Source organism: Triturus cristatus, chromosome 8, assembly GCF_964204655.1.
Source record: "Triturus cristatus chromosome 8, aTriCri1.1, whole genome shotgun sequence".
Taxonomy (NCBI): Eukaryota; Metazoa; Chordata; class Amphibia; order Caudata; family Salamandridae; genus Triturus; species Triturus cristatus.
In genome coordinates, this window is record NC_140591.1 from 302054945 (window position 1) to 302068783 (window position 13839).

Sequence of the window (13839 nt, forward strand, 5' to 3'; positions counted from 1 at the left end):
AACCCATCTTTGCTTTAATGCTGGCCGACCGATGAATGTGGCGATAATAGGAACTCCGAACATCCTCTCCTCTTTGGATTTTAATCTAATTAGTGGCGTCCTGAATAAACTTCACTAGGTCACCAACAAGATAATTTTAGCAGTACTCACTGAATCCTACCTGACATTTAGGCACAGCATTTATAAGATCTCCAAAGGTGGTGAGCGCTTTCAGGCAAATAGAAGAGTCCTAAAAGTGCACAGGACCACATGATGCCACTAGCAATGGCGAGGGTCCCATGTCCAAACATAATAGCCCCGCTTAAATATGTCTCTGTGTCTTGACCAGGATGAAGTATTAGTGAACCAAAATATCCTCTCTCTCCTGCTCTTATGGACATAATCTAAATATAGTCATCAATAAAATATCCAGTACTTTGGACCATATAGAAGTATTTTTTCTAATAGTTGGAAACACATAATGTACTACAAGTAGAATGAAGCTTCGTTTTATTGTTGTTTTCCACTCTTTCCCTTATTTCCTTCTCATTGGCTAACCTATGCCTTAATGCTTTTACTTTTAAGCTGTGCACACTTTGTCATTTCCAGCAACTGGCCTGAATAACCTCTGCACAAACTGCCTAGGGCGACAGTTTTCTGGTGTTCACCTTTACATTGAGTGCAGTTCACAGTATCCAAGGGCCAGCCAATAGGCTCTAGCAGTCAGTATCTCTACTTACACCTCCAATCCAACCAAAATGGTCGAGCTGCTCCTGCAGCCACATCAGGGATGGATGAAGCTTTCTAGATCCATCCCTCTTCTCCACTCCACAAGAAACCATGTTTAGGATATCTGGGCACCTTTCTGGATGCAGATACTGTAGATTCTCAAGCCACTGAGTCCACCACATCTTTGCTGGAGAATGAGTACATCTATGATTGATGGTAACACCAACTCTTGCATTGGTGCCCACTTTGGCCACTAAGCCTCAAGTTCTTAGACAAGATCAGAACATCTGAAAAAAACACACTGTAAGCCAGGAGATTCATATCCCATGAACAATAAATATTTGGCTCCTAATGATAGTGCAGTCTCTGAGTGCCCTCCAACTCAGTCTCTGGTGGAGGCAGCCGGGTCCAGACAAGGAGCCAAATTTGCCCAGGAACATAAAGGAAAAATATGTACCAGTCTGGTGGTGTCTTCCTCAGCCACTCAAACCACCACTGCTACTGTGGCCAGCTTCAAGCTTCATTTGTGGCACAAGTTTGATTGGTACTTCTCCTTGAGCTTGATATGTAAAGAGCTGAGTAGAACGTATTAATGTCTTAGGACCTCATCGTTACTGACAGAAGGAATATGACTTCCAATGGCGTACGTTTTCAGACTTCAAGTCAAAAGTTCAGGAGAAATAGATCAGCATTCCCTTTGATGAGAGGAACTTGTCAGATCCCTTAAGAGATGAGGAAATCCCATCAAGACAATATTATTGAGAGCACAACTTCAATTGCAGCTCAAGCTTTTAGGTATTTTAGACCAGTGTCCTTGGGCTACAAATACACAGCTGAAACCTTCCTCTCCTCAGGTTCCGTTTAGTAATCGAAAAGGAAACGCTTGAAGGAGAAAAGCAAGCCCACCTCCCACCCTCAACACAGAACACGTTTTTATTTCCTTTCACTGAGATTTGCTGCACTCTACTCCCTCATTTTAAGAGGCCTACTGCATTGGAGTGAGGTTTAGGCATCCTCTCCATTACCATCAATGGATCAAGATTGCCACTGATATACTAGTGTTGTGTTGGTATGGAACTGCTGTGCTTTACAGCTTCTCAAGCTGGTCAGTCTATATCACCCTGCCAGCTGCTTTTTCTCATATATAAACCTCAGTTTTGTATTGAATTAATTCCCTATTTGTAATCCCATTTGTGTTATCTATTACATCACATGCCCATGCACCCAAACATCCCTGAAAGTGAATGCATGCATAAGTCAACACAGGAGCAGGGTCAGTTGTAAGGTCTGTACCACTCCCTTGGTTGAGCACTTTATAAAGGCTAACCACAATGAGAATATATCTATATCTATATATTTGCAGCTCATTGCCACTGTTGTCAAACCAGCAAAAAAAATGCAATGTTAAAAAAACACTACTGCATAGATAGGAAAGCAAATGGATACATAATTGCAACAAATTAAATCTTGATCATTTTGTTATCGATGGATGTCCACAATCATTACTTTCATTAAATGTTGAAACGTTGGGCCTGATTACGATGTCAGTCATACTTGCGTCCGCCTGACACCGTAGCGGATTGGAACCGCGCAACCATAGGTCGGCGGTTTCAACCGCACAATGTGGATGCAACCGCCCTATGGGTATTGGGAAACATCAATTTTTCGATGGCAGATGTGTAGCGGGCGGAAAAGGCCCACAGCACAAGCTGCCATTGAAAAATGGATGTCTTTAAACATCCCTGCACCGTGTGTTCGGTGCCTGCCACACGATGCAGGGATGTTTAAGCGGGCACCATAGGTGCCTTCCAGGCCTCATTGAGGAGGGCTAGGGGGAAAAGTCCCTGCTAGGGGCCCCCAAAGTCATTTTCCGACAGCCTTTCCATGTCAGAAAGGCCAACATAGAAAGGCTGTTGAAAAGTGACATCATAATCCCGACGGTGGGGCCAAAGCTTGCCCTGCCTTCATTATAGGATTATGTGTGTTTCCGACAGTCCGATTGGCTCCTTGAGCCCATTGGAAGCGCAGCGGATGGTCCCTACACCCGTCGCATCATAATGAGGCGGGTGGACCGCAATGGCAGATGTCGGGCGGATCGCAACGGATGATCGGTTGGTTGCAGTCCACCCGAATTTGTAATTGGGCCCTTTGTGTTTAAGACCAGTAACAGTAGGGGACCGTATACATTTGATTCACTCTGCTCTCTCTTTTAAATGCCCAACAAAGATTTTAAAGCTTTTGGCTTTTTCAACTGATCCCTAAGCTAGTATGTATATTTAATCACTCTTTTCTTTAGGATATCTGTCATCAGCAACCCTGTAAATTGGGAAATTCCATAGTGGTCAATACTATCCCCTTCATTGTTTAATGCACATATTGCCCTGCTTGATTTTGCACAGCAAAACATGAATGATCTATTTTATATATATGCTGATAGCACACAGGCATTAAAAAAATAATGTGAATTCCCACTAGCTACCGCAGCAACATGCCTAACATCCTCCGTTTTGTCTGTTTTTGCGTGGCTACATTTTGTATTAATTGAATCCCACCAAGATTGATATACTGGTTAGCAGAAACTACTGTACAGACAGTTGAAACATCAATTCCAGGCCCTCTACGATGGGTCTTCCACCTCTCCCAGTAAACACTGTTAAAAATCATAGGCAGAATTCCAAATGCAAGCTGCTCATTAGAAGCCCAATAACAGAGGTTTCCAGCTTATGATTCTGTACCTCAAGTTTAGAAAAACGTTTTTACCATTCATTGCGGGAAGTTTTCTTAAACAAGTAGTAACCACTCTAATTTAACCCATTCTACATTATGCTAACATATGCTATCTCGTCTCGCCCAAAAATGGTTTAGACAACTACAGCTGATTAAGAATCCAACTGCACGCTTCATTTGTGAAATGCACCTACAAAGGATCGCATTATCCGTGTTTTGTTTCAACTCCGCTGTTTAGAGGTTGAATATAGAATTTGTTTCTAGTTCACAACATTTTCTATGGTCATGCTCCTTCCTTTCTAATCAGTATATTTTACATCCATTCTCCAACTTGGCCTTTACACTCTAGTGGAAAACATTTACTTGTCATCTCAAACTTCTTGGCCAATACCTTGCATGAGGACTTTTCCTTTAACAGTCACCAGAAAGAGGAATCCTCTTCCAATTACCCTTTGCTCACAAACTTCACTTCTACTTTTCAGAAAGCATGTGAAAACCTAACTGTTTAAGACTGCTTTTAATTTGTCATAACCTTCACGCTAGTTATAGTTTTTTGGGGTTATTACTCTAGCACTATGAAGATATAGTTTCTGCTGCACGTAGGAAATAACATATAATATACTTCATCCCATTTTGGCGCCACTGCGCTCAGAGACTCCTGTGAGGGGGCAATGAACAGTTGCACTGTCAACCCACTTGCACAGGAATCTCTGCCATTCATTACACTGGTCTTCTTAATGAAGTAAAGTCCCTCCTTGGATTTCCTAACCCCATCCTTTTCTGAGTCTTAATTAGTCCTCCCTATTTCATTTTAATTATTTTGTTAGCAATTTATAGCTTCAGATTAGTGCCTACCACACATTCTTTGTAATTCCTTATTATAAATGATCTTTGACACCTATGCTGATACTCTTCTGGTGATTGCTTGGCACCAGTAATCGCAGTAGGGGTTTCTGTTAATATCTCTGTGTTAAAAACCACCCCAGATCTCCAATTCTACCTAAAAATGTTTTTTTTTATTCGTTTCATAGATTTTAGTGTCCTAAAAAAATAGTCCTGATGAAAACTTTAAAACATATGAAAGAAGGGCAAAACAACATCAGCATTCTTACAAACATAGAAGAGATAGCCCATGCATTAATCAGAAAGTTGTGTGGTATAGAATTTATTTTTCTGTTGCGTACTTGCTAAGTGACTTTTTGATTGTTTGTTGTATATTCACACACCACCTCACCTTTCGTTTAGCTTTTTGTAGTTATTGATTTGTTAAAACACCTAATAATTTACTGGTATGAATAAATATCTTAATTAGACATAGAAGGACAAGTGGTTTTACAGTAAGCGCTACTCTGAAAACAATTGTCCTAATCCAAATAATTAGATGTCCGCGTGTGTTTAGAATTCAGAGTATGAGTACTCTCTTTTGTTTACATTGATTAAATTTTATGCTCTCGCTCATGGCGATGACACCCTCTCTTGTTCCTAAACATGCTACTTCTGTATCATCAGGAGATGTATCAGACCTTCTTAACAATAGCAAATTTAAGTTCATGAAGAAATGTACTTTTTTATGCACCCCATTTCTCTTTATAGGATGATCCACACACCACCTTAGTGATAGAAGCCATTAAAAATGACCATCTCCGGGAAATGGAACGTGAAAGGTAATTATTTTTACTATACTACATTCTTATAAAGACTCACTACTTTATGTGCCTCTGATGTCTGAAACAGATCCATGATGTACACTATATCCATTCATGCAGGGTTTATTATATATTTAGTAACCTTTCATAACTAAACCGTTTCCTGACCTCTCCCATTTTCAGGTACAAATTACTTAGTCTAAATTAGTTAAAAACATACATTAGTAGCACCAATTGCTTTGACTTCTGTATAGTGAGAAGATTTTTATCCCACTGTAGTAGCAACTTAAAGACAGCATGGGTTGAAATAATGCAAGCTTCCTTGATGCAAACAGCAGGTGCAGGACCCTTGACAACAGCACTTGGGCAGGTTTACTCATTCACACAGAACAGGTACAACACAAATGGCAGCTTTGGACACCTAGAACCGGTACAGCACGGCAGCAGTAATGCAGCCTTCGCTCATATATAGTACAACATAAGCAAAAGCAGTGCATATTTCCTCACATTAGAGAATAGGTCCAGCGGCAGTGCAAGTTTCACTGGCGGGGGAGTGTGTGTTTATGTGTGTGTGTGTGTGCATACCTATGTCTGTTAGATGGTGCATGAGTGTATTAGTAGGATGTGTTCGCTTTTTAAACAAAATATATCATTTTTGCAATTGATTTTACATTGAAATAAAATATTACAAAAAATATGTGTCTTGAGTCGGTACATTTTATTCCCAGCTACTAGTACAGTCAACTAAATTACTTGCTTATTTACACTCCTATCCCTCACAAGTAGCAGTTCAAACAGATGGTCTGACACTAAGCCAGGGCTCCATTGATCTGAATCCAGAGATTCCAAATTTGATCATATTTCTTTTGCACCCCTCAGGCCTTATATATTAGCTTCTCTAACATAATGCAATGGTTTATTCCACTGGTCCACTTGGTGATAGTGGGGGCTCAGGCATCATGTCAATGGCACGCCATGTCCCACTTTGCAACCAAATAGCCCATAGCTATTATGACACGAGTGGTGCTCTGCTTCCTCTAGGGTGTTTATGATGCCCAGAAGGGCTATTTTTGTGTCTGATTCCAGGTGACACCCTCCCCACAGTTCTGGTGAGGGCTCTGCTAACAGCTTGCCAATAAGTGCAAATGACTGGGCACTCCCACATAGTGTGATAAAAGGTGCTTGGCAAGGAATCACAACGAAGGCATGCAGGGCTGCCAGTACGACCCATCCGCCGCAGGGGAGTAGGAGAGTTGATGAAAATATTTAAACTGGATGAGGCGAAAGCGCATAGCTAGTTGCCTGGGAGCCATCCTCACCTCAGCTCACTCACTGTCCTCATAGGGTTCCAGACTCGCCTCCCACTTGGCCCTGAGTTGCCGTAGGGGATCAGGTATGTGTGTTACAAGGGATTTGTAGAGCCTAGAAATACCTCCCTTTCCCAAGATGTCCATCATTAATTTAACTCTAGGTGGTTATATTTAGAGAGCACCTTGAACCTATCTTTGTAAATGCCCAGGACATGTCTCAACTTCAAATATTGTTAGAATTGGGAGGAATGTAGGAGGAATTTGTGGAATTACTTAACGTTGCTTTGCTTCCAAACGTCCCCAAGATTGGAGACTCCAATTAAATCTCATCGGGTAATCCTGGAGTGTTTCGCTGTTTTAGCCAAACGTGCCCTACCACAGCGGTGTTGCGGCTGTGACTTTGCCATGCTATTTGATGTGGATTAGCAATGTTTAAGGTCAGCATATCAGCAGAGAACAGGGAGTCTCGTAATGGGAGACAGAGAGTGAGGGGGTTGGGGCGTTGCTATATAGTAGAGTGAGCATGCCATGGGGGTTGATGAGATCCAGCTCGAGGCTGATGACAGGGTCCTCCCTATCGACATACAGGCAATAATTTATATTAATCATCTGAGAAGCCCAGTACTACAATTTGATATCTGCTGAGCCTAACCCTGCCTTCTATGGTGTTAATTGGCACTTCTCGAAGGAGACTCTGGGTCTTTTTTTTCTGCCCAAATGAAAGCGTTAACGTATACTTGCAGGTCTGTGAAAAAAGTGGGCGACAAGATAGTATTGCAGAACATCCAGAAAGCAAGGGAGGGAAATAATTTGAAATATCGCGCCCGGCCAGCCATGGAACACTGCAGGGAGGTCCACACCATTAAATCACTCTTTCCCTTCGCTAACAGTAGAACTATGTTTAATTCCCAGTAGTGCTGTTGGGAGAGGGCGATTGTCATTCTAAGATACTGAAAACTGTCTCCCGCCACCTGGTGCCTGGTCTTCATTGATGGCAACTGCACCGCGCCCCATATACGGTCAACAGTCAACTTAAACCAGTTCACTCTAATCCCTGAAGCATCCCCATAAATGCTCAGAAGTTCCATGAGGCTCGGAATGGTAATGTGGAGTTGCTAGATATATAAAACCATATTGTCTGCATACAGAGAAATATGATATTCGTGCTTCCCTTTCCATTGGAAAATACGCACCCTGGCGTCCACTTGTATCAGCTTTGCGAGGGTGTTAGAAATTGGGTCTCTAGCTGCATAGGTATGCACCCTGTCCAAGTAGGGACCACAATCCTAGTCGGGGTAAGTCAGCCACACACCATAAATTATCCTGTGCTCACCCTCTGGTAGCTTGGCACTGAGCAGACAGGCCTAACTTAGGAGGCGATGTGTAAAGTATGTGTGCGCCAACACACAGTAACACAATGAAAACACCACAAAAAGACTCCACACCAGGTTAGAAAAATCGATTGGGATTTTAGAAATAAATCAAAACCAACACAACAAAAATTAAATAAGTAGAAGTCGAGATATACATTTTTAAAGAATAACAAGTGTCTGTAGCACTTAGAAGCCCTATGCGCCAATGCGGGTTATCTGGTCACGTTGGACCGGGGTAAAGTCAAGAGTTCAGGCCGACTGTGATGGAGTGCGGGTCGAATACAGGAGCCACACAGGCCCTCTGAAAACAGTACCTTGATCCTTGTCGCAACAGCAAGATGTGGGATGCAGACGAGCGATGCGTCAATGTCGATCCTGTTGTTGAGGTGATGCATTGTTTTTCTTCATGCAGTGGTGGCAATGTGTCAGTTCCGAAGATGGTGCGCCAAGCCGAGAGGCGTTGGTTCCGTAGACAATGCTTCAGGTTTCTCCATGCAGTAAAGGGGTTGCGTCGATCTTCCCACACTGCCGTGGTGGCAATATGTTGATTCTTCGATGTGGTGCGCTGATTCCGAATGTAACGCGCTGATTCTGCTCCCTCTGCAGGGTTGATGCACCGGTTTGTCTCCACACAGACTGGAGATGCGTCTTTCTCTGGAGCAAGTATCTGGGTCCACTTCCATTAGACCAGGCACAGGAGCAGGTGTAGAAACCTTGAAATCCCTGAGTCTCAAGCAACATGAGACAAGCCAACAAGCCTTGGATATCACGCTGGGTTCAAGGCAAAGTCCATCTTTCCATCAGCATGGTCAAAGGGCAGCAGGGCAGGCACAGCAGAAAAGCAGTTCTTTCAGAGCAGCAGTCCAGCAGAGTGACAGTGCTTGCAGCAGCACAGCAGTTCTTCTGACAAAGGTTCTTAAAGGGCCAGAAGTGTCTGAGCTGGTGGGATCGGAGACCCATTTGTGCCTTTGAAGTGGGGGTGACTTAAAAGAAGGGTCTTTAAAGTGCACAGAGGTCCTTTCTTTCCTGCCCTGGCTCCAGACTCACTACAGAGGGGATATCCACCCTTTGTGTAGGGACAGGACACTGCCTATTCAGGTGCGTTAGTTCCTGCCTTCCTTCCTGCCCAGGATGAACTATCAGGATGCAGATGGGCACTCAGGCACACCTACCCTTTCTTTGTGTGTGGCTATCTAGAGGGAATGCTGTCACCCCTCCATCCCCCCAGGCGTGTATTTGAGACAGACTGCATGCACACAGCTCTGTAAGAGCAAAGAAATGTCCACTTTCTAAAAGTGGCATTTCTAAAATAGTATTGTTAAATCCAACTTTACCAGTAAAGAGGATTTATCATTACCATTCCAAAGATATAAAACATGATAAAACCACTCCTTTCTAATCTGAAATTACAGCTTAAAGGTGTAATAAGGAATTCCTAATGTTAACCTATGAGAGGAGTGGGCCTTATAGTAGAGAAAAACACATTTGAGTGTTTTCCACTACCAGAACATGCAAAACTTAAAAATACATGTCCTATCTGTTACTTACACAGCACCCTACCCTGTGAGCTATGGCTATGTGAGCGGTGACATATGTGTAATAAAAAGGGAGTTTAAGGCTTGGCAAATGGTTTTAAATGCCAGGTCAAAGTGGAAGTAAAACTGCACATACAGACCCTGCAGTGGCAGGCCTGAGACATGTTTAAAGGGTTTCTAATGCGGGTGGCACAATTAGAGCTGCAGGCCCCCTAGTAGCATTTAATTTACAGGCCCTGGACACAGGTAGAGCACTCTACTAGGGACTTACAGATAAATTAAATATCCCAGTTGTGGATAAATCAAATGTAACCATGTTTAGGGGAGAAGCACATGCACTTTAACACTGGTCAGCAGTGGTAAAGTGTTCAGAGTCCTAAGGTTAGCAAAAAGAGGAGGTAAGCAGGCAAAAAGTTTAGGGAAGGCCCCCCTAAGGCTGATAGGTCTAACAGAGCGGTCAACTTTGTTGGATACCTCTCTTGATAGGAAACACAGGTGTCATTATCCCGATGACTTGGACTAGGGCCCAGAGATCTGTATAGATTGTTTCATCCCTTTGAAGTAATTGGGGTCCAAATGGCATTTTTCAGAGGACTGCCAGCAAGAAAGGCCAGTGAACGGTGCTGAAAGTGCGCTCTATATCAATTAGGGGGAAGCGCACTATCATCCGGCTACTCGTCTGCATTGGTCAAGGCTAAATGTAATCTTCGAACGCAATGCCTAGTGCTTCTGTTGGGCATGACATTGTAACCTGGGCAAGGATTTTAGATTTTACAGTTAATTAAAGAGAGCGGGTGGAGGTACACTCCTGGAGGGGGGAGGGAAGTGCCTGGGGATTAACAGGGAGGAGGGAGAAGTATCTTTTGAAAAGTTCAAATGAGAAACAATTAGGACCAGGGGTTTTCCCCAAGGGCCTATTGGATCTCTGTTGTGGAAAGGGGAAGATCGAGTTCCGGTCTGTCTGCCTCCGAGAGTGTTCTCATTGGCAGGTCCTGTGTAATGTGGTTGTAGGGAGGCGGCTGAGGACTCTATAGATCACTAATGGGAAATTAATTCACCGCTATGGGGCCCGCTGTCCGAACCGTCTCTCTCATTGAGACATGCAGCTCGGAAACAAAGCTGTGCATTCTATTCGCGTTCGCGAGCCAGTAGAGTATCTTTCCTGCTCTGTCCGCCAGATTGTATACCCTCCTCTGGTAATGAAACCAGCCTAGGTGGGCTGTGTCAAGGAGCTTTTGTTTGAAGGTAAGACGGGCTGATTTAAACTGCTGCAGTATTCCCTCAGTGGGGTAGGTCATTGCTGCCTATGCCAGGCGGCTAACCTCATGCTCCAGGTGCGGGAGTTCCCCCTCCCGGTCTCGAGTCTTACCACATATGTATGAAAAAAGCCCTCTCTTCTTAGAACCATTTTAAAGGCCTCCCAGAGCGTGGTAGGAGAGGAGGCTGTGCACAATACAAGTCAAAATAGTCACTAATAGTACCCTAGAGATATTCTGTAAATGCATCACATTCAAGTCCAAATAGTCAGTACAAATACCTTAGAGATATTCTGTAAATGCATCGTCTAGGAAACACTAGGCATTCAGACAGCCTGGTACCCTCTCCCTAACCATCGCCGTAACAACAGACAGCAACATAGTCCAGTGGTCTGAGAGTCCCCTTGGGAGTATATGAGTGCAGGTCATATTGCTGATGTCCGTAGAATGGGTGAGAAGTAATCTGAACAGGAGGAGGTGCAGTGCATGCGGGGTGCAGTATGTGTACTGCCTATTTAGAGGGGTGGAGATGGCAAAAGTACAAATAATCCATGTATGAAGGCACAGAGATCTGGGGCTCACCGAACAGGAATCTGTGTCATGTTGAGTGTTCATTATGGCATTGCAGTCACCACCTATGATGGTGAAACCCGGGGTTGAAGTAGTCAGCAACTGTGACCTGCCTCTAATGGGGAATCTAACAAGTGAGGGAGGAATAGACGCTAATGAGCAACCACATGCAACCCTCCAAGATTCTGGTAACAGTCACAGCGCGACCCAAGGTGTCCGTGGACACTTTATGGACAAGCAGAGGGAATGTTTTCTTGTGAAGGATAGCTACACTCTGAGAACCCTGGGTATATCCCACATGGTATACCCTAGATTATCCGTGTCTACCTAAGAAGGAGCATCTGTCGTCCAAATGATAAAAGTCAACACAGAATAACCCAACAAACCGATTAGGGAGCATCAACTATGTGGGGGAGGGGGGGGGTCAGAAGCACCCGTTGATACATTAACTAATAATGCATATCGGCTGTGGGTATGGCGATGTGTAAAAGGGTCAGCCGGGCTGCAGTCTCTCAGGTCATCTCTGTCTCAGTCCCAGTTTTGATGGAGTCCCCCAGGGACATAGAGCGTGGAAGTCTTGGGCGGTACATTGTGGCGTCTTCAGGGCGGCGCCTCTGTCAGTTCATCCTGGCGCACCTTGGAAGCTTCCTCCATTGAGTGATTCCCCTGCCCACATCTCCACTTTAAGCATATAGCTCAGCTCCTCCTGAGCAACACTTTCCCTTTCTTTTCCTTGTAGGCAGCCTTACCATTTTGAAATGTACCTGGATCCCTGACAGCAGTCGCCATCTTTAGATGGCGTAATCCTCCTGAGTTTTTAATAGTTTTATGAGTTTGCTTTACCAGGACACAGCTCTTACAGGGGAGCCTGTAACAACTGCAGGGGTTGCTGGACTCTGGTTTTAATTCCCATTTTCTTTGGCCTATCTGTTTTCCTTAAATCATTGATTAGCCATGACCATGCCCCCTTCAGGGGAGGGCTACTTAACGCAGTGGAGAGCGCATCTGAACAGCTCCTCCTGAGCAACGCTTGCCCTTTCTTTTCCTTGTAGGCAGTCTTGTCATTTTGAGATGTGGCTGGATCCCCACAGCAGGCGCCATCTTTAGAGAGAGTAATCCTCCTGAGTTTTTAATAGTTTTATGAGTTTATTTTCTCACTTTTTATTTTGTTGACTTTGCTTTACCAGTACACAGCTCTTACAGGGGAGCCTGTAACAGCTGCAGGCGTTGCTGGACCCCAATTTTAAGTCCTGTTTGCTTTTACCTTTCGGTTTTCCTTGAATCCTTGATTACGCCATGACCACGCCCCCTTCAAGGGAGGTCTACTTAACGCAGTGGAGAGTGCGTCGAAGGCTCGCCAAAGGCAAGCCGGCCTGCGCCCGAGTTGCACCAAGCGCCAGAGATGCTGCCCGTTTTTCCACCCAGGCACTGACGCTCTTATCATATACCAGTATGGAACTACGGAATTTAAACACCACATCTCCATCTGTGTTAAACAAATGTTTATGTTTTAACTTATGTGTACTACAGCCAAAGAAGCCTGCCGTTTGTCTAAACTGTGACTTCAATCTCTACGCCTTCACCACGTCCTATGCTCCAACCACTCCTTCTTTAATAGCACCGAGACCTAATATAAACTCTCCTCTGATTACGCGTGGAGCACTTATTAACGCACGCTCTCACCCCAAGCACAGACTCAAAATCTCTGAGCTGATAGATTCTCAGAGACTAGACCTGCTCCTAATTACGGAAACTTGGGCAGACCAGACAGCTAGTCCTGATTTCTGCATTTCTGTCCCTCCTGGTTTTTTAGTGTTTAGTCAGGACAGACTACCCAATAAAGGAGGGGGGCTTGCGCTGATTTATTGTAATACCTACAAGGCTTCCTTTGAATCCATTTCTTCCTAGGATTGTGAATCTTTCCTTTTTAACTTAAAAATAGCCAACAATTTCTCTTTCAAAGGGATGCTACTCTACAGCCTGCCGGGTACCAAACATGCCGTGCTTACCAGTTTCAGCTCCTTATTGGAATCTTGCGCTTTTGAAAATAACTTCCACATCTTAGGCAATTTTAATTGCCATTTGGAGGTGGTAGCATATAATAACACTGCCTCACTGTTAGATATCATGAGTGCGGCAGGCAAAGAGCCTATGCACTTGGCTGGTCCTACTTTAGATGGAATATTTACCAACAGTACTTAAATTAAGATAAAGGAAATCCTTCTCTTAACTTGGACTGACAGCTAGGCTATTACTTTCGAGCTTAAGGCCTCCCTTCTTGATCTTGCCAACTCTAAAAATAGATCTAACTCGTGCTATTGAAACTGAAAGCAGGTTGTTAAGAACATGCTCAGTCACCATCTATCACTTTCTCAAGCTAACTTTCCGGAAAATGTAAAACTTGCTTCCTCCAAGTCTAATCATTGGCTAACCATGGTATCTGATAGATTAGCACCTTATGAAAAATCCTCGAGTGATAGAAAAGTCCCTTCTGCTCCTTGGTTCTCAGAAGCTCTCAGGATTGAAAAACAAAATTGTAGAAGACAGGAAAGACGCTGGAGAACCCATTCAACGAGAAGAAACTTTCCCTCTATTAGACTATGCTATCTAAATACAAAGATCTTATTTTTAAAGAAAAGTGCACTTACTATTCTAAATTAATTCAGGATGCTAAAAACTCCACTAAGAAACTTTTTCAGGTGGTAACTAAACTC

At 43.7% G+C, this 13839-nt stretch overlaps 1 protein-coding gene across 3 annotated transcripts in view; it reads left to right on the top strand.

The window, feature by feature from the left end:
* Positions 1-13839, top strand: part of IFT88 (intraflagellar transport 88) — a 537246-nt gene that overhangs the window by 152345 nt on the left and 371062 nt on the right. For all 3 annotated transcript variants that reach the window (XM_085621562.1, XM_085621564.1, XM_085621563.1), the window contains exon 13: positions 5029-5099. In XM_085621562.1, coding sequence (XP_085477688.1) covers positions 5029-5099 — 71 coding nt within the window. The remainder of the gene's footprint in view (positions 1-5028; positions 5100-13839) is intronic.